Raw genomic sequence first — 26,880 nt, 5'->3', positions numbered from 1 at the left:
CAGCATGAGTTTCAGAGTACATCAATAATGCACCACATGTCTGAGTAGACACAGACTGTTATTCTCTAACTAAATTAATCAGATCACTTGTATTGCCAAAATGATCTTGTGATCATCTTATGATTTATGGTTTTCCCTCTTGAGCTGGATGAGATTACAATGAAAATCTCATCCAACTCATTCGTTTTTTAAAGGCAAGAAACTTGAGGTCCAGGGGAGTTAGGGCATTAGGCCACAGTGACCCAACTAACAGCTAATTTAGACTTAAAGCTAAACAAAACCCTAACACTTCTAATTGGTCAAGTGCTTTCTCCTAATGGTCTCTTAATCAATTTTTTTTAGTTAAAATGGTTTCTACTGTGAAGGTGGATGAAATGAATATATCATCCCAGGTCTATCAGGTCTTTTATACTCATGTTGCAGCTTGAGTCAGTCATTAGTCCTTGAGTCAATCCTTAAATTTTCTTATACTGCAGAAAGTATAACTGGTTTCAATTGGAAATGATCATATTGACTAACTAATTAAAGTCAGTTCTATGTTATATTTAGGGTAATTTTTTTGGAAGGGGAAAGTAGGCTAGTTTTTGGCCATGCTAAATTTTAATTGGAAAAATAATAGTGGTGCACACTCATAATAGTAATTAAGGCTTACATTATACAGAATTTTGAGGTTTGTGTGCTATCCTCTCAACAATACAATGAAGTACAAAGAATGAGATAATTGGTCACATTTTATAAATGAAGAAACAGACATAAGAAATTTGTGACTTCCGGGAACTATATGAGCAAAACTACAAAATACTTTCCACACAAATAAAGTCATATCTAAACAATTGGAAAAATATTAAATGCTTTTGGATAGGCCTAATGAATATAATAAAGATGACAATATTACCTAAACTAATCTATTTATTTAGTGCTATACCAATCAGACTCCCAAGAAACTATTTTAATGACCTTGAAAAAATAACAACAAAATCATATGGAAGAACAAAAGGTCAAGAATTTCAAGGGAACTAATGAAAAAAAAAAATCAAATAAAGGCAGTCTAGCTGTACCTAATCTAAAACTATATTACAAAGCAGCGGTCACCAAAACATTTGGTATCGACTAAGAAAAAGACTAATTGATTAGGGGAATAGTTAGGTTTACAGGACAAAATAGTCAATAACTATAGCAATCTATTATTTGACAAATCCAAAGATCCCGACTTTTGGGATAAGAATTCACTATTGGACAAAAACTACTGGGAAAACTAGAAATTAGTATGACAGAAATTAGGCATGGACCCACACTTAACACCATACACCAAGATAAGATCAAAATGGGTTCATGATTTAGGCATAAAGAATGAAATTATAAATAAATTAGAAGGACATAGGATAGTTTACCTCTCAGACTTGTGAAGGAGGAAGGAATTTGTGACCAAAGAAGAACTAGAGATCATTATTGATCACAAAATAAAAATTTTTGATTATATCAAGTTAAAAAGCTTTTGTACAAACCAAAAAAAAAAAAAAAAAAAAAAAAAAAACAAGATTAGAAGGGAAGCAATAAAGTGGGAAAACATTTTTTCAGTCAAAGATTCTGATAAAGGCCTCATTTCCAAAATATATAGAGAATTGACTAATTTATAAGAAATCAAACCATTCTCCAATTGATAAATGGTCAAAAGGTATAAACAACCCTTTGAAACTATTTCTATTCATATGAAAAGGTGTTCCAAATCACTATTGATCAGAGAAATGCAAATCAAGACAACTCTGAGATACCACTACACACCTGTCAGATTGGCTAAGATGACAAGAAAAGATCATGATGAATGTTGGAGGGGATGTGGGAAAACTGGGATACTAATGCATTGCTGGTGGAGTTGTGAAAGGATCCAACCATTCTGGAGAACAATTTGGAACTATGCTCAAAAAATTATCAAACTGTGCATACCTTTTGATCCAGCAGTGTTACTTCTGGGCTTATAACCCAAAGAGATCTTAAAGAAGGGAAAGGGACCTGTATATGCAAGAATGTTTGTGGCAGCCCTTTTTGTAGTAGCTAGAAACTGGAAATTGAATGGATGCCCATCATGTGGAGAATAGTTGGGTAAATTGTGGTATATGAATGTTAGGGAATATTATTGTTCTATAAGAAATGACCAACAGGATGAATACATGTAAGTCTTGGAGAGACTTACATGAACTGATGCTAAATGAAATGAGCAGAACTAGGAGATCATTATACACTTTGACAACAATACTATATGAGGATATATTCTGATGGAAGTGGATATCTTTGACAATGAGAAGATCCAATTCAGTTCCAATTGATCAATGATGGACAGAACCAGCTACACCCAAAGAAAGAACATTGGGAAATGAATGTGAACTGCTTGCATTTTTGTTTTCCTTCCCAGGTTATTTTTTATCTTTCTGAATCTGATTTTTCTTGTGCAACAAGAGAACTGTATCGATTTGTACAAATATATTGTATTTAAGATATACTTTAACATGTTTAATATGTATGAGACTGTCTGCCATCTAGGGGAGGGGATGGAGGGGGGAGATAGAACAGAAGTGATTGCAAGGGACAATGTTGAAAAATTACCCATGCATAGGTTCTATCAATAAAAAGCTAAAATAAAAAATTAAAATTAAAAAATTAAAAAGAGAAAGAAATTTGTGACTTCATTGGGATCACACAGCCAACAAGGATTAGAACTGCAGCCAGAACTCAGCTCTCCTGACTTCAAATCCAATGTACTTTTCACTTTATTATGCTTCTGCCTTTCTCAGTCAGTCATTGAATTTGATATTTATTATTGTACCCAATTCTTTCTTATTACACCTGAGGAAATTGAGGCCCAGAGTACAGGAAATAAGTGGCCAAGATTAAAAACTCAACTCTCCTGACATATTGTTCATATTATTCAGCGTTGTTTCAGTATACCACCAATTTCTGAAATAAAGAATTAAGACTACCACTTAAACATTCTCTATTGTTTTTGTTGTCCAGTCTTATTTGACTCTCCATGACCCCATTTTAGGTTTTCTTGGAAAAGTTGTCATTTCCTTTTCCAGTTTATTTTACACATGAGGAAACTGAGGCAAACAGGGTTATGTGATTTGTCCAGAATCACACAGCTAGCTTGTTTGAAATGAAATTTGAACTCAGGAAGTTGAGTCTTCTTGATGCCAGACTTGGTACACTATCTGTTTTACCAACTAGCTGTTCATTCCTAAACTAGTTATGTTTAACACTAGAATCTTCCCCTTACATAGCTTCTAAGATATCTAAATACTAAAATGTCTGTGCTTTCTGTTTTTTTCTCTCTAAGTTATAATTAAGATGATGCTCAGGATTTTCTTCAGAAATAAGATAAACCTGAATCCCATATCAATCAACTGTACTGTAGCTAGTTTTATATACTTACAAAGTATATTCATCATAAATGTCTAGTATTTCTCATACGAAGCCCAGTTAGTACTCTTGATGTCTACAATCCTTATTTCAGCATCTTGGGAATGTGGAGGACTCATATGAAGTGCTGTTTCTGCCACTAGATATCATCACTTTTTTAGCATTTCCGGGGTGCTCCAATCGAAAACAATGTCTGGGTGATGACTCTGTCAGTTTCCCCATTGTCAAGCACAATCTTATGTTCCTCCACACTTTCACAATATTTCCCCATTGGGAACATGCCTGACATTGCAATTTCTCAAAACTGTAGCTCTGCAGTGAATGCCTAATTCCTGAAACTGCAAAAACTAACAAAAGCTGATTTTTCCACTGATTTGACTGGCTGACTATTTCGAGGCTTTGCATGTGATGACCTGCTGTTCTTCACAAACAAAATCTTTAATGTGCCCACATGGTTGTTCTGAAGTGGCTGAGGGCAATTAAATCCTTGCAAGCTGCCTGCAGGGCACCGAGAATTACTCACAATGTCCAGAGTTTCTGACACAGACAAATTTTCCCCATAGGTAACATTTAGCAATTTACTATGTAGCAACTTGTGATTTGATTTTGAACTCAGAACCTATTTAACTTTGTGATGAACTAAAGTACTCAGATTTGAATAGAACCCATTAGTTGACAGTGAATTATTCTTAGAATACATTTGGGGAGCATGGAGGAGGGAACATTGTAGTTCAAGGTTTTTTCTTTCCTTTTTTCTCTCTTTCTTCCTCTCGTTTTCTTCCTCCCTGTCTCCCATCTTCCTTCCTTCTTTCCTGCCTCCTTCCTTCCTTCCTTCCTTCCTTCCTTCCTTCCTTCCTTCCTTCCTTCCTTCCTTCCTTCTTCCTTCCTTCCTTCCTTCCTTCTTTCCTCCTTCCTTCCTTCCTTCCTTCCTTCCTTCCTTCCTTCCTTCCTTCCTTCCTTCCTTCCTTCCTTCCTTCCTTCCTTCTTTCTTTCCTTCCTTCCTTCCTTCCTTCCTTCCTTCCTTCCTTCCTTCCTTCCTTCCTTCCTTCCTTCCTTCCTTCCTTCCTCTTTCTCTCTTTTCTTTCTCTACTCAATCTTCTGGTTTGCTAATGAAAATATTGGTTACTGATAAAGATGTCATACTAAGTGCTTTTATACCCCAAATCAGTGATCCTTTTCTGCAACAAATTATAGATTTGCCCTCATCATATTTTAAAATATTTGTTTAAAACTCTTCTTAACTTTATTTCAGCTTCTAGACTGCTAAAACAAATCAATGCTTATTTTCTTTAATCTTTATCTTTTCTTTCCCCCCTAATTTTTCTTTTCTTTTTCTTCTGATATTGTTTTTAATCCTTTATTTCCTTCTCTATTTTTCTTATTCTTTCATTGTTTTCTTCTCTACTTTCTATATGTTCTTTCTCTTTTCATTTTTTCTTGCAATTTTTTTCCTTTAGTTTCTTTTATTTTTAATCTCTCCACTTTTGATATTTTGTTATTTCTCCTTCTCTATTGTTTTTTCTCTTTCTCTTCTTTGCTATTTTCTTTCTCCTTTTCATTAGTTCTTTTTATTTGCTCTCCTTGTTTTGTTATTTTATTTCGTTATTTTCGCTCCTCCTCCTTTTTGTTTTTTTCTCTTCTATAGTCTTTCATTTTCTCATTTCTTTTTTTCCTTTCTTTTTTCTATCTCTAAGTCTTCTTCTCTATTTTCTTTTTCTCCCTCTCTTTCTCTTTCTGTCTCTCTCTATGTATATGTCTTTCTCTGCTGCTTCTCTCCCCTTTCTTCTCTTTTCCTCCTTTTTAGGCTTATTTTCTTCTTTTGTCTTATTCTCCCTTTTACTTTCCTTCTCTCTCTTTCACTTTTATCCCCCTCCTGATCTGTCAGCATCAGATACTATTATTCTTGGTTTTTTATGTCACTAAATAAATTCTTTACATCAAATTCCAGTTGTCAGAACCTTATGGAAAATAAGGCTTATGAATACCAAGGTAAGGACAGACCTATCAGCTATCAACTACCCAACTTGAAGAGTTTACACCCCAAATAATTGTTATTCTTGATAGAGGGCAGTGTTACACTGTTTCTAGACATTTAATAACATATTAAACCCCCTACTTCTGTCTGTGCCAAAAGCAGATCAGAGGTTAGAGTATTGGAAAAGAAAAAGGAGGTATGATCATCTGTACAAAGGAAACTGTCTGCAGAAGAAAATGAAAGGAAGTGTTTGTGATATTATGTGTCCAGTTTATGTTTTCGCTTCTGGAAGCAAAATAATTGTGTTTATCATTAGATGTAATTCTACCACAAGAGCGAAGTTGGAGGGAAGAAGTGTCCACCTAGCAATTCAAGGACAGAATACTATCATCCTTTTTGTTTTACATTCTTTGAGGGTAATCCAAGTCAAAAAAAGGAAAGAAGGGAATTATCTCTCTCCCCTCACTCCCATATATCTCATACATACACACATTCCTATGGTATTTTTCACTGATTCTTTAAGAGCATAGATCTAGCTCCAAACATATTCTTTCTTCCTTTGAGTTATATGGGTTATGCGGTTATGCTAGCTTCATCTCCCATTCATTTCTTTACTGTAATTCTTAATTCCTGCTTTCTCCAGCTTCACTCTTTTCTAAGAATGAGACAAACTTTTTTTCTTCTGTCTTCTTTTTTCTCTTTCTTTTCCTTTCCTCCCTTTCCCTCTCACCCACTTGTTGCAAGCTACAACCCAGCAATGTGCTTGTTCCGCTGGGTGATTGTAAAAGGGTTTGACTCACAGCTGACCTCAGGGTCAGGACTTTCTCTCCACTAATCCTGCTCTCTTTAAACACAAAACACTCTGCCTCCTTCCCTCACATCAGTCATCTTAATCCCCCAGTGGCTGACACCCAACTCTGGCCTCAGCAGCAGTTGAGTGTATTGGGAGCTCAGTAGAGAATTTCCCCATCTCTTGGTTTCCTAATCTAGCTCCTGGAAATGACAGAAGAACCCTTCCTATAGGAGACCAAGGAAAGGGAGAATGGCATGAACTAGTGAGGAAGAGAATAAGGAGAATGCTTAAAGACATGACCTTGAGTCCCTGGCATCTCTCTGAGTTTGACATTACACCCTTATTTCTAGAGGTGTTAATATAGAACTTTCCAAACTAGTTCCCCATGAGAAAGAGCCACTGGAGTTGTTCTTATTGAGGAAATAGAGGATGGGAAAAACTATAGGAGGAAGAAATGAAAAGTTTGGAAAGAAAAAAAAAGGAAGGACAAGGAAAGGGTTAGAGGAAATATAGGAGAAAAGGGAATAAAAGAGAAAGCTCAAGATAAACGGAATCAAAAGGATGATGGAAGTGGTAGAAAGGCAGGGAAACTGGACGATGTAAGGAAGGTGAAAAACAGAAGCGTGACAAGACGAAAAGAAAAATAAGAAAAGGGATAATAGTATTGAGAAGAGAAGGAAACCTAAGAAAATTAAGAAATGAAAGAGGAAAGGAGAAATAACCAGAATAAAATAAATAGGAGAGAGCTCAAAGGAGATAAATCATGAATTAGCTTGTTGCAACATTCGTAGGGAGTGGGAGCAGGCAAGATGGTTGAAAAAGTAGGGAGAAAGTATTGAGAATGGAAGGAGGAGCACTGGAAGAGAGAAGAGAGAGTCTGGGAATGAGAGTGGGTGGAGGAAGAAAGCAGAAAAGGAAGTGGAGGAGGTGGTGGGGGGCACCGGGTGTGAGAACACCCTGAAGGAAGCGGGGGAGAAGGGTGAAAAAGCTCACTGGGAAGGGGCAGGGGGTGGGTGGTGGTGAGCATTGCAATCTCAAATGAGCCCCCTCCCCCAATTCGCAGCTGAATACCAAAGCAGACGCCAATGCCCTCATTTCAGTTCCGTGTTTACTGTGCAACGCGCCTCCAGAAGAGATGTTTTGTTTCCCTGGGTGGGTTAGAGTTTGTGGCTCCTAAGGCGCTCTAACACCGCCAGGCGGAGTGGGGGTCCCTTCGGGTTGGGCTGCCTGCCGGGGGGGCTCACAGCTGGAGAGGAAGAGAAGGAGAGAAGAGAGGAGGGAGAGAGAGAGGGAGGGACGGAGGGAGGGAGGGAGGGAGGGAAGGAAAGAGGCAGAGAGGAAGACAGAGAGGGAGGGAGAAAGGGAGGAAGGAAGGAACTGTTTCGAGCCTCCCTAATAGGGAAATCGCCTGTGGACTTTAGTTTCCTCCAGCTGAGGTGATCCAGGAAGGATGGAGGGGCACAGAAGCCACTTGTCATTCAATATGCTTCCTAAAATGTCTCTCAAGGCATCACTTTATCCCTTTCCTCATCCTCCCAGTTTCAGTCCTGAAGCCTCTCTGTATTTAGACCCCCACCCACCACTTACTTTCACCAATCTCTCTCTCGTTTCTCTCTCTCTCTCTCTCCTCTCTCTCTCTCTCTCTCTCTCTCTCTCTCTCTCTCTCTCTCTCTCTCTCTCTCACTCTCTCTCTCTCTCTCCTCTCTCTCTCTCCTCTCTCTCTCTCTCTCTCTCTCTCTCTCTCTCTCTCTCTCTCTCTCTCTCTCTCCTCTCTCTCTCTCTCTCTCTCTCTCTCTCTCTCTCTCTCTCTCTCTCTCTCTCTCTCTCTCTCTCTCTCTCTCTCTCTCTCCTCTCTCTCTCTCTTCTCTCTCTCTCTGTCTCTCTCTCTCTCTCTCTCTCTTCTCTCTCTTCTCTCTCTCTCTCTCTCTCTGTCTCTGTCTTCTCTCTCTCTCTCTCTCTCTCTCTCTCTCTCTCTCTCTCTCTCTCTCTCTCTCTCTCTCTTTCTCTCCCCTTGCCGCCCCCCTTCTCCCCCCCCCCGCCCCCGGAGCTGGAGGCAAACTCGAGTCCCCGGGGGATCCGCACAACCCCCCACCCCCACACCTCCTCCCCATCTGGCCGGGGCTTTCAAAACAGCAAAACAGTCACCCTGGAAAAAGAGTTACAGCCAAGGCCAACTTTGCTTTTCACGTGAAGTTTCGAAGGAATCAAACCTGTTATTAAATTCTGCCGCCAACGCTTCTAGTTCCATTCCCTCCAGGGTGCTCCTGGGGAGGAGGAGATGGTTCTGGAGAGAGCATAGGGGGAGGGTAGGAGGCCAGCCACAATTCGGGGCTCCATGGCAAGGAGCTGGGCCCCCGGAGGAGGGCAAGGGGTCCTGAGAAGAAGGCAGGAGGAACAAGGAAGTAAAGAAAAAGAATGGGGTGACTACTGACCACTCCACTCACAGGGAATTCTAGAGCTCCATTTCTTGCTAGGCACAAGCAAAGAATTCCCCTAATTAACCAGAATTTCCTTGCAATGAAACGTTCTCTCTTTCTTTGTGAGGAAAATGAAATGCATGTATATGTGTGTTATTATTCCTATACATACATTATTTTAATAAACCTGTCAGTCATTTAATCGGACGAACATCTGCAGTTCAGGCTCACTGAATCTATAAATGCTCTTGAAATTGTAAATCATTTCCTTTCCCTATTGAAGATATTTTGGGGGGAGGGATTAGAAAAAGGGGGATTCAACTTTTTCTCTTTAAAAATGAGGGAATTAAAATAGAAACAAAATCATTTAAAAACCTGCTAAGCCTAAAAGCTTGTAAATGTTACAGAGAAGCCTCTGCGATGGACTTACCACTGTACACAGATTTGAAGAATCCACTCCCTACTTTTCTGCAACCAAGTTACTGAAACTTTGTCTTTAATCCTGGTACACAATCTCTCCACCTCTTTCCCAAGATTTGAAAAAAAAGAAAAACTGGGAACCAAAGGGGGAGCAAGAAACCACTGGGAGTTTGACATCACCACTTATTCAAGTCAAGTAATGACTTGGGTATAAAATGAAGGGTATTTCTCATCTGAGTGCCGCCGGACCCATTTGGGGTATGTTTAAAAGCTTGCACCGCTCCGCCTTATTAATTTCTCTACACTTTTCAATGGAGGTGTTACAACTGTATCACACCGCCTCAATATATCTCAACCATTAAAAAAAAAAATCAACTTCTTGAAAGTGTCTTCTCCCCTTTAAGAAACGTTTTTGAGCACACCTATTCAAGCATTTGTCTCTTGGTCTCCAGCACCAATCTCAAGGGGAAACAAAGTAAGAAAAGAAAGAAAGAGGGCAACGGGGAGAGCGGCCCAGTGTTAGTTGATGCAGCCTTCGCTTTTAGGTACACAAGATGAAAACCAAGTTAAATGTCAGCATTTTTCTAAACAGCTTTCAGATGCCTATCCCATCTTCGTCGGTATATCTGAACTTTTTGATCTCTGCAGGTTTTTCAGCTAAAGTGCAATGCCTGTTTCCCTCAGATACCCAATGGGCTTTTCCAAATGAGAATAATTTTCAGTTGGTGATGTCCTAAAGCTGTCTAGCTACAGGCTCTGAATACACCTGAATGACCATGTTTTCACACATAATCACACCATCACTGTACTGGTTGGTACATAGGTAATACACATACAAAAAGAGAGCTCTACGGCCAGCGTTACCAGTAAAGCACTTGGAGATACCTCCAGATTATTAAGTATGTTTTCAACGTCTCCAAATAAATGTTTCAAAAATTAAGGTCACACTCCGGTGAAAAGAGCGGTATTAGATTTCTCAGTGGTCTTTGTGTCCCTGGAAGTTAGTTACTGTAGCACTATTCCGCTCACCCATCCATAGGCGCCACACGTTCCTAGGGACACTTTTTGAAGGGCTAACAAAGGACCAAGTTACTTAAAAAAGAAGAAAGATTTTTATTACCTTGTTAGAAAACAATAGACATGGTCCACGGAAATTTCGAAAATCACTTTAAGTAATGAGCAGTGTAAGCAAAATGATCCAGAATGACTCCAACGAGTGACATTCGCCAATGGTCAAAGATCGACGTTAGAGTTAAAGTGTAGTTTCTAACTCAGATTGAGTCCGATTGTTTCCCCCAACTAATATTCACCCACATGTAGATTCATTCATCACCAAGAAAATATGCTGAAAAATAAGTGGGAGAAAGGGGGTTAGGAGAAAGGAAGGAGGGCCTAAAGCTTCTGAAACTCACATTTTCCGATCTGGACTTTTAAAGATCTATTAAATATAATTTTATCTTAATATCACGACTACTTTCAAAATGTATTTGCTACAGTATGACTTTTAGAATGCAATATTTAATGCTGTCAAATTACTAGTAGACAAAGTTTTACAGAAAACTTTTAATTCCAGAAAAAAAATGGCAAGGTACCGATAAACACCTAGAAAAAATAGAATTCATTTTTTTTTAAAGCATTAAACAACCTTAGGATCCTGTTAGGAACAAACACAGCATTTAGCCCGACAGCTTTCACACCGGTTGTTAGCAACTTGCATCTCAGTTCACGCAGGATTTTTATTTTGAAAGTTCCACAAAACGTTTCACCCTTTCCCAAAGGATGGAGAAGGGTGGGGGAAGGGACAGAAAACAGGGACCAGGGGGACTCAGTTTGAGCATATTTTTGGTTCAGATTGTGTTTCTGTGAGCCAAACCCAGATAGATCAGTTCTGCTTGCAATCGTGTTAATTACAGGGGGAACGGGGCACATGTGCACCGCCGTTGTCTTTGTCCCCCATCTCTGGCCCAGTCCCGCCACTGGGGTCTTTCCCCTCCCCCTCCCTCCCGCCCCCTCCACACAGAAGTGCAGTCTGGACCCTAGACCAGTTTAAGGCGGCAAAGCTTCACAGCAAGTAAAATTCACACCAGGATATTGCCTTCACAGATAAAACAAGCAAACGAACGGGCCCGACTATGGAAATATTTTTTTTTTAATATTTTGCCTTCCTTAACAATACTTAATAGATATTAAAAAATAATCTCCTTTGAAAACCTATACCTCATTCATTGATTTTTTACTTTCTCCCCTTATATTTGATATCGACTATTAGAAATCTCCCCTCTGGCTCCTGCAAGGAAAGGGGGCGGTTTCTCTTATTTTCGGCTCACCCTGATTAACTTTTTCTCTCTCTTTTCCCCTCCAGATTTATCACTTGTTTTTCAGGGTGTTTATACATATGATTAAAATCAGTACATTTCAAATTTAGCGGAGAAAAACAGTTTTCACTTAAAATTTTATTAACTCAAAATCCAGGGGAAAGGGAGGCTTTTGAAGTTTTTATCTCTCTCCCTCTCTTAGCAGAAAGGCTTTTTAGTAAACTATGTACACAATCTGAATCTCCCCCTACCTCCCGAAACGCCTAAATTAAAACAAAAATCACAATGCATTTACAAGAAATCATACAAAAAAAGGGGGGCGAGGGAGATCTCAAATACAGAAAGTTTTACAAAACCCAAAACATAACGTAGCAGTCCGAAAAAAAAAAAAACCAAAACGGGGGTGGGTGGATGGAGATGTCTTTTTATATAAATAAACAGGAAAAAAAAAAGCGGTAACAGTTACGGAAAAAACTTTAACTTGTGGTTCGGAGTTCCTTTACTACAACTGAAACAAATGAGAACTGTTCCCCATCACTCTATCTTAGGCAATAAAGCGCCAAACGGAAGCGATACAAGGATGAGTTAATGCTTAAGCGTTTATATAAAAATTGGCATCGCCTATATCTTTGTTTTTTTTTTCCTCTTTAACAAATAAAACGCTATATGCCTTCTCAATGAATGATAAATACTGTACAAAAAGTCTCAATAAAACACCGAAGTTCAGTCTAAAACGCAAAACTAGTCTCAACAACTAGTTCTCAGGAGCTTCTAAAAAGGTAAATAGAGCAACTGTTACCTTCTTTTTCTCGTTATTAATATTATCGGGATTTTTTTTTTTTACAAGAACATCAAAACATTCTGTACAAAAAGGAAGTCCAGGTGGAGGCGGCGGTGATGGGAGAGGGGAAGGTAAAAGAGGTTTAGGAGGTTAGAGGAGGGAGGTGACAAGAGCTAGGAAAAGGGGTTGGGGAGCGACAGTCCCATCGCAGAGGTACAAGTTTGTTGTTTTGCTGTGTGTTTGTTGCAATGTAAGTTTTTTTTTTTTTTTTTTCCTTTGCCAGTCTCTCGCTCGCTTTCTAACTCTAGCGCGCGGCCACTTGCTCGCTGGATTGGGGTCTCTGAGACTAAATATGTGTCAAGGGGACAGTGCCATTGACTCCAGTGCTGGCGCTCTGGTAGTGCTGGGGCAGCGAATGCAGTCGGCTCTGTGCCGCAGCCGCGGCTGCCGCTGCCGCCGAAGCGGCCGCCGGGTCCCCTCCTTCCCCGGCGGGTAAGTACATGCTTATCATCTCGCGCAGGTCCCCGGGGCACGGAGCCCGAGAATGCGAGGTGACAGGAGGACTGACGCTCGGCTCAGACTTGACTAGAGAGCCCAGCGCGCCCAAGGCGCCTGACGACGCGGCCGCTGCAGCTGCCGCCGCTGCCACTGCAGAGTTCTGGTGTGGGCCGCCCGCGGCAGCCGCTGCGGCAGCCGCGGCGCCGTACGAAAGGCCCCCGTAGCCTGAGGGCGAGGCGCTCATGTAACCCTGCGAGTTGGAGATGGGGCTGTACTGCAGTGCGCCCATATCGTAGCGGTGCATAGGCTGTGGGTTGTGCGGGTGGTGAGGGTGGTGGGGGTGCGCGTGGGGGTGATGGTGAGCTCCCCCGGCGCCCGGGTGCTGGCTGTAGGCGAGCTGCGCTTCCTGCATCATTGCTGCCGCGGCAGCCGCCGCCGCCACGGAACCAGGGTAGGCTCCATTGGCCCAGCCGTTCATGTGCGCGTAGCCTCCGCTAGCTGTGCCTCCGGGACTTTCCAGACGCTGACCCACACCAGCAGGACTCACTCCCACTCCCATGCCTACCCCAACTGCCGGGCCTCCGCCTCCGGCACCGGCCGTCAGCAAGCCCCCGGCCAGCGAATACTTGTCTTTCTTGAGGAGGGTCTTGGTTTTTCGCCGGGGCCGATATTTATAATCCGGGTGCTCCTTCATGTGCAGAGCCCGCAGACGCTTCGCCTCATCGATGAAAGGACGTTTCTCTGCCTCGGACATGACTTTCCACTCGGCCCCCAGCCGCTTGCTGATCTCCGAGTTGTGCATCTTGGGGTTTTCCTGAGCCATCTTGCGCCGCTGGCCCCGGGACCACACCATGAAAGCGTTCATGGGCCGCTTGACCCGGTCCTGGTTGGCTTTGTTGCTGCCTCCGCCGCCGCCGCCGCCGCCGCCACCGCCCCCTCCTCCTCCGCCAGCCCCGGTCTGGCCCGTTAGGTTCGTGGGGGCCTGGGCCCCACCCGGGGAATGCAAGTCCGTTTCCATCATCATGCTGTACATTCAAGCGGTTTTTAGTGTTCACCTGCACCAGGAGAAAAAGGCGTGAAGCATAGAGGACCAGGAAGACAGAGATGATCAAAAATGGAGAGAGATGTCCAAAATTTTTAAAAGATCCTATGGTTAATAATGAGAAATTTTAGAGAAGGAAAAACTCAAAACAAAAATTAAGCACACACGCAGTGGCTATCAGAATTACAGGTGAAAACTTTTTCCTCGTGCAAAAACCACTTGGTTCTGGGGTGGTGTGTCTTTGCTGCTGTTGTTGCTGCTGCTGCTGTTGCTGCTGCTGCTGCTTCTGCCACTGCTGCTGTCGCCTCTCTAGCTGGAGCTGTTCAAACAGGTGCAAATCAGTTGTAAAGTTGCTGTTTCACTTTGGGAGGAGGAGTGAGTGGCGGATGTACCCAGTCGCTCGCTCGGTACGGGGTGTTCTTCTGTCTCGCTTTGGCTCACTCACTCGCTCTTTCTTTTCCTTCTCTTCTTTCTCCTCCTCGCTTATTCTTTAAAGACTTTAAAACTTGGTGGCTACAACTTCTAGAGGGAGAGAGGAGAGGAGCGTGTGATTTGCATCTGCCGGTCCCAGGTGCCGAGAGAGAGAGAGAGAGAGAGAGAGAGAGAGAGAGAGAGAGAGAGGAGAGAGAGAGAGAGAGAGAGATTGGGGGGGGGGAGAGGAAGAAAGGGAGGGAGATGGAGAGGGGAGGGAGATGGAGAGGGAAAGGGAGAGAGAGAGAGAGAGAGAGAGAGAGAGAGAGAGAGAGAGAGAGAGAGAGAGAGAGAGAGAGAGAGATGAGGGGGAACTTATACTGCCACCGTCTCCAAACCTGGGGGGAAGGGGGGGCAGCAAGATACAATTAAAATTGTACCAAGAGAGGAGGAGGAAAAAATTAAAAAGAGAAGGGGAATGGGAACGAGAGAAAGAGAGAGAGAGAGAGAGAGAGAGAGAGAGAGAGAGAGAGAGAGAGAGAGAGAGAGAGAAAGAAAAGGAAGGAAGGGGGAAAAACACCTTAGAGCCCGAGAGAAGTTGCCCAATAATTTGTTCTCTCTCTGGTTTCCCTCTTCTCGGCTGGGGGAATCAGAAGAGGAGGAGCGGGGAAAGAGACACACACTGAGCCAGGGACCCAGCAGCCATACGCTGAGCACGGAACTGCCATTAAATGAGTTTGCCGCGGCCAATGGGAGAGCTGCGGCGGGAGGATTATTTGCATGGCGCGCTGTCGAGTGACGTGGGGAGGTGAGATATATAAACTCTGGGAGGGAGGAAAGGAGGGAGGAAGGGAGGGAAAGAAGGAAGGAGAAGGAGGGCGGGGCTTGTGAAGGGGGGGGAGGGGGTCACACAAGCCACATTGCTTCCTGAGCGAGGGAACTAGGAGTTAGCCATCCTAACTCTTCCTCACTGGCGCTCTCAGAATGATTAATGATTTGATTTTTAACGAAAAAGAAGAAAAAGATAGAGTGGTAATAATACGACCTCTATCTGGGTTTAAATGGTCGAAATTGCAACAGAGATCCTTCTCCAACCAAAGCATGAAAAAGTTGAGAGTGTCTGGCATGGTTGCTCAATCTTGGAAAGAAGACAGGGAAGGGGTGCGTGCGTGCGTGTGTGTGCGTGTGTGTATGTGTATAAGAATTGGAGAAAGCACAAAAGAAAAGGGAGAAAGTGAATTTCTATCAATTATGGAGGGTCTTCAACTTGGACATTCCAACTTTTAAGTACTCCGCTTTTTTTCCCCCAGCTTACTTTTCCCTTATTACCCTTTCTTAATATGATGATACCATCTTTTATAACTCCATTGATTGTTTCTCCAATATCTCTTACTCAAAGGAAAAACCTTTAAAGTTAAAAAGTCATCTTTTCTCCAATTCAAGCTGATTGTCTATGCTGATCTCAAGAGATGAGAGCTTCAACATTAAACTCTCCTGTCCACTGATAACTATCCTTTCTCTTAAAAAAAAAAAAAGAAAGAAAACAAACAAACAAACAAACAAACAAACAAAAACCCCAACCTCCCAAACCTCTTGAGGGGTTATACATGATCAAAGTACAGCTGTATACTTAGCATTTTAAATATCAATTTAAGAAAGTTGTTTTGAAGACAATATACTGTCTGAAGGCTGTCCCAGATAAATATGGTCTATCAATGAATGACAATTTGCACTTGACAATAGGATTATTGATTTGCTGATAATTTTCAAAACATTGAATCAATCTTACTGAGAAAATTATCTCTGACATAAACATATCTCTATTTACAAAGAAGATAGTCCTACCTTCCAAAATATGTACCCCAATTTTACGTCATCATTTTAAACTATAAATATTCTAGGTATTTAAATATTTCCTATGTCCAGTTCTGAAACAGAACCTGAGGTGGTTGTGGTGATAGGAAGAATTACTGTTTCTATATAAACATGGAAAGGGCCAGAGGGAAATCAGTGGTCCCCATCTTCTACTTCCTTCTCTTAAAGTTGCAAGTATGCATCTATTTTACGCAGTCTGAAAAATATGGAAAGCGCTGGTCCTGTATGACCTTTACAACAGCGATATGATGGCCATTCTTTAATAGAAATAAACATGTAATAATAATAATAATAATGATGATGATGATGATGATAGACATAAGGAAATTGTTTTAGCATGTTGGGCAGTGAACATGTGACATCTTTTCTACTTTTTTGTAAGGTTGTTAATTTTCCTGACCCTGATGGTTGTCTAAGGTAAGGAATAATGATTCTTTTCTCTCAATTACTATTATTATTGCTGCAGGTTTTTTCTCTTTTTATTGCAGGGTTGCTCCTGTATGCAGGGCAACAGTGAATTGTTCTCTATACAGATTAAACTACTTTCATTTCAGGCATTCAGCATCCAATAGTAAACTCATCAAATAATATGTAATTATATTAGAAAAGAAATGTTATTTCATATTTATTTTTCACTAAATATTCAGGTTAAAAGCTTGGTTTTCAACTACCTTCTCATTTGTAGAGTTTGTTAAATCTTTTGATTTGTTTCCTTCCTTATTCACAAACATCAGTTACATTGTGAATGAATTTTAAAAACAACAACAACCAACAAGGTTATTGTGTCAGAATGACATACCCATTTCTCCTTTGATAACTTAAGAGAAAATGGGTGTACACTAAGATTCAGTATATCTTGGAAAGTCAGCAAGTCAGAAATAAAAGAAATGGTTACAAATTATAAATTATATTATCCACTTAGCGATTGAAAGATTTTTTCCTCCTGTTTTTCAAATTAGATTTTAAAATAAGTCACCAGAGACCCCCTGAAAATACTTTGTATGAACTATGCTTGGTGCATTATTTTCCATATCAATAGAGCAATTTATTTTATAAACACCCTGCACTCCAGCGTGCATCACAGGAATGCTTTGTACTTCTTGGATCTTGCATAGCTGACTTTGAATTGGTCTAGATTTTTTTTCTACCACAATCCCGAAAATTGTTTCCAAATACAACATTATCCTTTGTTTCCAAGAGCATTTAAATAGAAAGTAAAAGGTTTAGCCTTGAATGAGATCATGCTATTACTTAGCGTTCAAGGCTTTCGAAAGACTCTGTTTCGTGAACTGGATGTTACTGGGATCCCAAGCAGTTGCACACAGTATGGGTGCTCATATTGATAAGTATTAAACTCAAACTGCAGGTGTAACTTGTTGCCAAGTGAGAGTTGATTGACAGAAACTGCCTGTGCCAATCAGGCAACAGCAGGGCACCTGGTACCAGACCTCTTCGTGCCTCCCATCCTGGCATGAAGACTAAAAGAATCTTCCTACTAACTCTCCTCTGTAATTTCCTTTCGAAGCCCACCCCCTCGTTTCTTTTACATCTTGATCTCCTGCTTTCCAACTCAATTTTTAAAAAAAGAAGAAAAAGAAAGATCTCACAAGCCATGTTTAACACCCCTCCCCCAACCCAATTAAAAAGTTTAGGACCAGATAAGTAGCTTCATTTATTAAGTATTATATTAAGATTAAAAGGACTTTTTGTCAAAGAAACATCAGTCTGTTTGTTTGTTTTTCTCAGAAGGGGCCTGGTAAAACTTACAGTTCATGCCCAGTATACTGTTCAACACTTTGGTTTCCTCACCTGACAACCCAGCAACTTTATCTGGAGTAACTTCTTGGTCCTTTAAAATATTTCCCTTTCATTTCAAAAGTCTAAATCTAATACAGGAGGAAGGATGTTTTGGATTTTTCTTCTCTTTGATGTCTGGGAACAATCCCAAAAGATCATCATCAGGCAATCCAAACATTGACTAAGATATTGATGAGCTTCATACATTTAGAATGTGGAAGAGTATTTAACAGATTACAAAACAGCATTAGGCCACCTGATGCAGGACTATAACATTAGTCTAAATTTCCTGCCTTGAGAACTGTACTGATGCTCAAAGCAAGTTGATTGTTCCAATAAGTAGATAGATCTTCCAGGTTGAATTGTGTATGACCCCCTCTACACCTATATCTGCTTATGGTTGCAGTGGTTGAGAGGCAGGTGAACTCTTGATTTTCTGACAGGATGGATTATTGGAAAGGAGAGAAAATTTCTGATATCACAAGTTACAAATTTTGCAGGACAATAAGAGGTTGACTCCAAGAACTGAAAAGCAAGGGTGAAACTTCTCTCTCTAGTGGACTGCAACTTTCTCCATGGGTTGTTATTTGTCAAAAAGTTGCCCACTGATTCTTCCATTTTGCTTCCTTCCTAATGCCCCTCCCTCCCTTCGTCTTGTCAGATGCTTCCTTCCTATAACGTACTTCACTATGCTGGCCAAACCCTTTACTCTCTGCCTTCTTCTCTGAGTTTGGTAGTAGCAAAAGCAGGTACTTCTATGTTTCTGTCTTTTGAAAAGGGTAGCCGGAAAACGTCCCGGTGAGACTTTTTTTTTTTTTTTTCTGAGAATCACTGGTTTCTCCCTCAAAGGGGGGAGACACTGCATCTAGGAAATTACACTTGGATTGGAAACTGACTTGGGGAAGTAGGAGAAAGATTTGGGGTTCAAAATAGGAAAAATGGGGAGGGGCAGAAAAAAAAGGAAGAAGAGAAAGGTGGAAAAAAGTAATGATGTAATTGTGTCAGCCAGAAACTTAGAAGTCATGTGATTCCACAAGAAGGAGCAAGAAAGGTAAACTGTGGGAGAAGAGAAAGTGGAGTAGGGGGTGAAGAAAAAGTGAAGTCAGAACTGGCAGCGAGGGGGGGGAGGGGAGAATTAGAGCAGGAGGGGAAAAGGAATAGAAAAAGAGGGAGGGGCACGCGGACAGGCTCCCAAGCTGCTGTTCCTGGGAACGAGCCCTGAACTCTCTCTGCCTCTAAGTCCCAGCGCGGGCCGCGATCGCCGTCTGCTGGTGGTTGGAAAAGTCTGAGTACCCTGGCAGCCTCTGCTGTCCTGCTAGAGCTAAGAAAGATTTCCCTGTGACATAGCACTCAGGACGTCAGCAGACACTTGCTGCTGTCCTCTGTCCCGTTCTCTCATTTCCACACACTTTCATCTTGGAAAGCTCTTCCAAATCAAATATCAATGTGTGTATTTGTGATTCGTATTACATTAGATAGAAATTCGTGTCTCCTTGTTTGAAATGACCAGGTTGCATACAATTGCCTCTCTTTGAACCATTTCCAAGCCCCTATTACCTCCATTGCTATTCTGAAAAAAACAATGGATGGAACCCGAGTCCGGCAAAGGGGAGGGGAACAGGAGAAAAAGGAAGGAGAGAGGGGAAAACGAAGAAAGAATAACTCTGTATTATTAAACTCAGAGTAACATCTGCGCCATTAGTGATAGCAACCAGAGCAAGAGATATCTCTAATCGTTCTTCGTATAAGTATGCGATTACTTCCTTCGACTACAAAAATGTCACATTTGGACTGTTGCTCCACTAGCATCAGAGGAAAGGAAAGAAAACAGTAGAAAAAGGATGAGAGGAGTAGGATAGGCAAAATAAAGTTTCTCCCATTCAAAGCAACAACGCTTTCTTTCCAACGATTAGCGTGGAGATCCCTAAATCCACAATCAGGGAGCAAAGTGTATGTGTGTGTGTGTGTGTGTGTGTGTGTGTGTGTGTGTGTGTGTGTGTGTGTGTGTGTGTAAGAGAGAGAGACCTCTCTCTCTCTCTCTCTCTCTCTCTCTCTCTCTGTCTCTCTCTCTCTCTCTCTCTCTCTCTCTCTCTCTCTCTCTCTCTCTCTCTCTCTCTGTGTGTGTGTGTGTGTGTGTGTGTGTGTTTTGTTGTCGCCTCCTAGCTCTCTGGGTGAAAGCATTTGGAGAATCTCTGGAGCTTTCGAGTAGGGGCTCACCCTGTGAGCAGTATTCACACATATAATTCAGATTTCACAGCTGACCTGCTCTGAAAACCTCAATCAGCTTCTAATTGAAGGGAAAACAAAATATTGCTTCCCTACAGCAGAGCTAACGATTTAATCATTATATCAGACATTATAGCTTTTAATTAGGCTAATGCTGATACTGTATGGAAAGAGATAATTCAACACAGTTCTTGATGAATTCTGTAATTGGGTTAACGGCGGAGCAGTTGGGGGAGAGACGTCAATATTCAAGCTGCGTCTATAGCCACCAGGTTTATGAATGAAAGAAAAGGAAGGAGAGAAAAAGACCGTCACCCTGGACAAGAATTGCATTCTCTGTTTCAGTAGAACTGAAAAAATGGTGGGGAGAGTGACCAAGCAGATGTCAGGATCCTTTCCTCTCCGTGGACACTGCTTGTTCACTCAAATTCTTTTTAAGCTTTCTATGTTTTCTCCCTAAAACTATTAGATAAGATTAGTTTTTACTTTGCCCACACTTTGCCTTCATAAAGTTATACTTTAGCTCCAATCTTCTGAAACGTAGCATTTTTTGTTTTGTTAAACCAATGTAAGGGGGTAGAAAGGCCAGGGCTCAATTTTAGAGTGAAATTCGATTAGGACGCTATCGAAACAACGAAATTTGTCCTCTTCCAAGGTGGCTTCCTGCCTTCCTGTTCAGTAGTCAGTCGCGCAAAATTGGAAAACAGCAGCCAGGGTGGCTAGCTTTTCTACACACACTTGGTTAGGATTCATATTCACGGAGTTAAAGCTCTGGCCACTCCGGATCAGAAAGAGCATCGAAATTTGTCAGTTCTCGAACAGTCTTCGTCATTATTAAATTTTCATCATGATTAATCTAATCATTAGGCTGATTCCAAAGGTGTGCAGATTGACTAGCCCCTAGGTACTAGGAAATATAGCCCAGCCCACCCCAATCCAACCCTCAGCATGTAGGGCGGAGGATGTCAGGAGACCTTACTTTCTGTTGATTAGGGATTTGGAGCTGTCTCTAGGTGGAGCAGAGCCGTCACGCCTGGCCTACGCTATTGCCCTCGCAATGGTAGTTGTGTGACTGGTAAAATTTCCTTTAAAATAAACCAAAGGTATTGTCAGTCTATATAGACTACTTCCCAATGCCTAAAAAAGTCAGAGGTTAAGGGTCCTGCAAAAGAGCAAAAACTTGGTATTAGAACTCACTATCTAGAAGCGTTATTTTTCCCAAAAGAGGCTCAGTGAATTTTTCATCACCCCTAGTATTTGGTGAAGGGCAAGATGATTGAATCGTTGTCATCCTACACTTCGCGACCCTACGCTTTTGTTCCCAACCTTGCTTATTCAGAATGTGTTGTAGATTTGGGTGATATCGCCACTCTTCTACCTCTCTGCTTTTCAGGGCACACTAAAGTGACATCCAAGTTGGTCCTTCAGTTGAGTTTGCACTAGGTGGGGTCAAAAGAACCATCAGAAAAGTAGGTTCAAGAACAGTTTTGTTTCGGAAAGTGCTAGCTTCTTTTCAATTCAGTTGGATTTTTTAGTAGGTGAGTAGAACCTCCTCAAATTTTAATACAGATGGTTTCAGAATTTGATCTTTGTATCCACGTTTATATTCATGTTTCCCCCCTTTTAAAAAAAATGTTTCCTTACACCGCTGGCTTAACTATGAGAGCACAATATCCTCCTGAAAGATAAATATACCGTATTGTGATTCATCCTTGTCTTATTTTGTCAGTAATTACCACAAAATTAAATGGGTCACTGCTAAAGTTTCATTCACACAAATCCCTGTAATTAACAGTTTGAATACACCTTTTTTACGTTATACAAAAGTTGTAATTTTCTAACGCGTGTAGTTTTTTTTTTTTGTTTTTTTGTTTTTTGTTTTTTGATGAAGAATGCATGCGTTAGATGTAATAATAAGAATATGAGACACCTATTTTGAACAGCAGGTTTGTGTGGTTTTAGTTACGAAATTTTAGGAAAGATAGGACGGGATTAAGCTTATCTGGCGAGTGGGATGGTGGAGTGGTGATTGTGGGGATAGAGAGAGCGAACAGCTCTTCTAAATCAAGCATCTGCAGTAAACCTAACCCCAACGCAGAGAAAAACGGAGTGACCAATACGCACTTGAGATTCTTAACGCGAGCATCTTGGAGGTGATTCAGCAGCAAACAACTTCTATACGAAATAAAGAGGTTAAGAAACGGGCAATGCAGAAACATAGTCACACTGCCTGGCTATACAGTCTAAGGCAACTGGACTGTTAGAACTTTGAAGAAAAAAAAAATCAAAAACAGTGTTTCAAGCCTATGCAAGACGAGTCATGCTGAAGTCCAGGGAAGACAATACCCAGAGGAATGGAGTAGTGTGTTCTAAAGAAGAAATTGGCATTATGACTATACATATTCCCTTTCTCATATTCTCTCTCATTAGACTCCAATGGAAAAGGCATCATTCACAAGAGGAGACAAGTCATAAGGAATTTCTATATGAAAAGAAATAAAGTGAAACCATAGAAGCATTTTTTTTCTTACAGGCTATCCCTGTTATTGCAAATTAGATTAGCTACACAGGCTTCAATATAAACATGACATGCGGTTCACACAGAGTGAAAGGATCATCCACTCCAATCTCTCTTTTCATCGAAGCATCTCACATAAATTACATCTTGTCCTTTAATACACTTTTCAATGAGATTAAAACATCACTCTGACACAATTTCAAGCCTTTTCAGTCGCATCCATCGCTTACTTCAGAAAACAGCAAACAAGAGGGGAAGAGATGTCTAAATAGTCTAGCAATGATTCAGGATTTAAATACACACACACACACACACACACACTGGCTGCCCAATACTTCGAGCTAATAAATGGTCTGTTGGCTCTGCCTTAATGGCACTTCCTTAGACATAACAAAGACTTATTTTGGTTCCTCTATTAGAAATAGGGAAATCAAGTTTAGGTCAAGTTATATGAATACTAGGATTATGTTAAAGAGGAAATAAAATCGTTTTTTTTGTTGTTGTTGTTTACCTTGATACTATTCTTCCTAGTTGAAGATACTCCTTGATATGGAGTCCAATAATCTCGACTAGCTCTTTAAAAGGCAGATACCCTAGGGCTTTGGGGAGAAATTACTTTGAAAACAAACAACAATAAGGGCCAAAAGCTTTCGGAAAAGAGCCCCAATTCTTGGTGTGAGGACTATAGGAGTTATACACATGGACAGAAACATAGGGATGATTTCTATAAAAATAAATGATTCTTTTCTAACTTGTCCTAAAATTTCTGCTTTACTCCAAGGGTTTTTCCTCTTGTTTTCCCTCCTTCTCATCTCCTCCTTTGACCCTTTAACCAATTATTCACTCAAAGTTTGTAACCCCAGCCAATGAACTTCAGTTGTTGATCTCCTAATAGAGGCAAGGCCAAGGATGGGATTGAGTCCTCCAGAGAACACAAATAGAAAGGGCTAACGTGACAAAACCTTTTCAAATTCAAGGTATTCTGAGTTTGCCCTGGGATCTGAGTCTTCTCAAAAGAAGAACCGCACATATTTACCTTCAATTTTCAAATGTTTTAATTAAACTCGTGGAGTCTAAAGACCTGAACTTTTCTAAGAGAAGGACTATAGTCTACATGCCTCATCCCCTTACTAGTTGATGTTTTAGTATACCCTTTAAAAAGGACATAATTCAAGCAGTTTGATTTCTGCTGAGCCTACTACTTCTGGGAAGAGGGGTGGAGGGATGCTCTGAAGTGCAAAAGCTTGACAATTTTCTAGGCAAAGGAGAACAGGAAACACCTTTCTCTTCCCCCACCCCCAAACACACAGACCCCCTAATATATATATCTATACCTGGCATCCTCAATTCCTTCATCTTATATCAAGATTTTTTGACTTGCTTAATACCCAGATCTAAGACATCAAGATTTGAACTCCTATTGGAAACTAGCTCGACGGCTACATTGCTCTACATCTGGCATATATAATGGCTTCTGTCATTATTCCTGTCCCCTGTGAGGTCCTGGACACTCGAAGCAACTTCATTGTTAATTCTCAAGCTCATCGGTCTATCCGGGAAAGGCTGCTTCCCGGTAGTGGTGAGGAAAGAGGAATAAAGCCAACCCAGCGCTATGGGAGAGACTGGAAAAGAACTGTGGAATCCAACATAAATCGGCCCCCAGATATAGGGACTTGAAGGGGATAGCCTCTCCCTTCCAGCTGTAAGAGACAGGAAGAAAGGATGTGGGGAGATAGATTTCAAATTAGGTAGAGGATGCATTGACTTTCAGCCTAACCTTTCACTTTCCCTGCTGCATCTGGGCGGGTCAGGCTGCTGGAAGTCCTCAGGTCGTGAGGGTAGGGAAAGCAAAAATGGGGAATTGGGAAGAGTTCATCGTATGGCTAGATCCGACCTTCTGGATGCTGAGATTAGGCCTAACCTTGGGACTGGAAAACAAAACAAAAAAACAAACTCCACAGCTACAGGAAAAATAATATCTAAGTCTAAAATCTCTAAGGTACCCAAATGGCAGAGAACAGTTGCTCCTGGTGCCTATTGGCAGGGATTCATTTTAGTGGCCTTCAACATTTTGTATCCACAGAAGGAGTTTGCTTTTTCTGGGATCCTGTCAGTTTCACCACCCTCCTCCATCCCCATACACTTTCACAAAAACGCTTCCAAACGGAAGCCCCCACCGAGCAGCTCTTGGAAATCAATGTCATAAAACGGGCTTTTAATGGGTTAATTGACTGGAGGCTGCTATCATGTTTAAACACCTGTTTCTTGAAAAGAGAGTCAGCCAAATCCCATTCCTTCCTCCAATCAATATCTACACATTCCTGCCCCCGCCGCCTGTTGATAGACCAAAAGAAAAACAACAACAAAAATCCATTTCACCTTTTAAACTTGGTAACCTTTCCTCTTGGTGTGTAGCTAGGCGGGGGCGGGAAATGGGAAGAGGGGGGTGGAGGGAGAGTTGCTTCCAGAGCTGCCCCCTTGCCTTAAAGCTTAAGAGAAAGATCCCGTGCCAGCCAGATTATAAGTCATAATGGCAACTTTCTTTGGACGCATTTATTTATGGATTCAAGGGTCCTTAGTATTTTTACATAATAAAACCTAACTAGGATGCGATTTCGTAGGAAGGAAGTAAACAGGTTAATGAATTTACAGGATTATAAAGGCAATTATCTCCCAAATACTCACAATGTCCCTCACTATCCAGAAATATCTCTCATACTGTAACCTTTGCTTCCCTGAACTCACTGGAAAGAAGTTCCTTATCTGCCCTATCAAGCTGCATTAGAAATGCAAGCCATTCATTCTAATGCACTCTGCCAGGGAATGGGAATTTAGTAGGCATTAGCTGCAGTGTCTAGGACTTCTTTTCCTATTGATTTTTTTTTTTTTTTGGTAGGCAGTATTAATATAGTCAAGACCATTGGTCAGTCAAAATTAAATTGATTCTTTGCCTCAAACACTTCTCACTAAGTGGCATCACGCTTCAACATGTTAATTTTTAAAACGTAATTGCAAGTCCACTGATTTAGCTCCTTCTGCAGCCAAGCGAGTCGCGCCGTGAGCGGCCGGCGCTGACACCGCCATAATCCGTAGGAAGCGTTGGGGAGCCAGCGGTTGCCCCTTCTAAGGCACCCCGGTGAGAGGGAGGTGGGGAGAGAGGGAGAGAGAAGAGAGAGGAGACAGAGAGAAGGGTAAAAGGAAGGATAGTTGAAGAGATGAAAGCCTTTCCTCCAGGTCTGTATTCCTGGGGAACAGTAGAAAACTCATCAAAATACAAGCTGACTCTCCCTATACCTCTTTCCTCCCCCTCAAAAATAATAGTAAGGAATTTAGAGAAAAACAGAAGTATACATTCTCTGGGATACTGTTAAGCCAAAGTCGTGTAACTATGTATATGTAAAATTCAGTGACAAATGTACACATCAATAGCACGCGATTCAGCAGAGGTTTGAGTCTCACACTTGCTTTCTAGACTACACTGAAAAAAGCCTGGACAACACCTCCTTCCCTCCCCCCCCCAATCCCCCCATCCCCGCTACTTTTTGCTGAAACTCAGTGTTGAAACATCCTCCCCCCAGCCAGCCTTTGTCGCACCCCCTCCCCAAACATTACTGGCGGAAAGACCCCCTCAAAAGTTAGAGACACACTTACATTTCCTCTTCCAGTTCCATCCTCCTCCCAATAGCAGCTCAGGGACAGTCTCTCCCCTATACAATCTGACCTTAAAACACCTTCCAGAGATTTTTATTAGAGACCCTGGTTTTAATGAACGGCTCACTGCAAACACAGGACCGAGCGTCCTACCCCTTCTAGACCCTGTCCCAGCCAAGGCTCCCGAGCGGCTTTGCCACCGGAGACGGGAGTGCCCGGTAACACACACGCGCGCACGCACACACACACACACACACACACACTCACACTACTCTCTCTCTTTCTCTCTCTCTCTCCCTCTTTCACACACACACATACAACCACACACCCACAACCACAAACATATATATGTACACACACACACACACACACACCACTCACGTACTCACATACTGCACGGGAGAGAGAGACAAGAAAATGAAATTTATTATTGATAGAAAAGACTTTAAAGACAATTTCAAGTTATTGTTTCTCTCTGGGAAAAAAAGGGGGCTTTTCCCCCTCCTCACATAATGAAATGCCTTTTGTGTGGCGCCGAACAATACCAAACAAGTATTCTAATAAATAGCCACTTTTTTGTTCCGTCTCGACTGTGAATAGAATTGAGCAGTTGGTTTGAGAGCAGCTGGGACGCTGCTTTGAGCTGGGAGGGAGGTGGAGCCGACTTTCTCTCTCTCTCTCTCTCTCTCTCTCTCTCTCTCTCTCTCTCTCTCTCTCTCTCTCTCTCTCTCTCTCTCTCTCTCTCTC

At 41.5% G+C, this 26,880-nt stretch overlaps 1 protein-coding gene across 4 annotated transcripts in view; it reads right to left on the bottom strand.

Moving 5' to 3' along the window:
* SOX1 (SRY-box transcription factor 1) overlaps positions 1-26,359 on the bottom strand; it is a 74,829-nt gene extending 48,470 nt beyond the window's left edge. For 3 of the 4 annotated variants that reach the window (XR_007951748.1, XR_007951750.1, XR_007951749.1), the window contains exon 1: positions 26,134-26,359. Coding sequence is in view for 1 of the 4 variants with exons in the window: in XM_051984217.1 (XP_051840177.1) it covers positions 12,462-13,646 (1,185 nt within the window). In the remaining 3 variants the exon portion in view is untranslated. Of the gene's footprint in view, positions 1-10,567; positions 14,178-26,133 lie in introns of those variants that run through there. The other variant, XM_051984217.1, reaches the window with a different exon arrangement.
* Positions 26,360-26,880: the final 521 nt, after the last annotated feature.

The sequence above is a fragment of the Antechinus flavipes genome, chromosome 3 (genome assembly GCF_016432865.1).
Source record: "Antechinus flavipes isolate AdamAnt ecotype Samford, QLD, Australia chromosome 3, AdamAnt_v2, whole genome shotgun sequence".
Taxonomy (NCBI): domain Eukaryota; kingdom Metazoa; phylum Chordata; class Mammalia; order Dasyuromorphia; family Dasyuridae; genus Antechinus; species Antechinus flavipes.
This window is presented reverse-complemented; position numbering and strand designations above follow the sequence as displayed.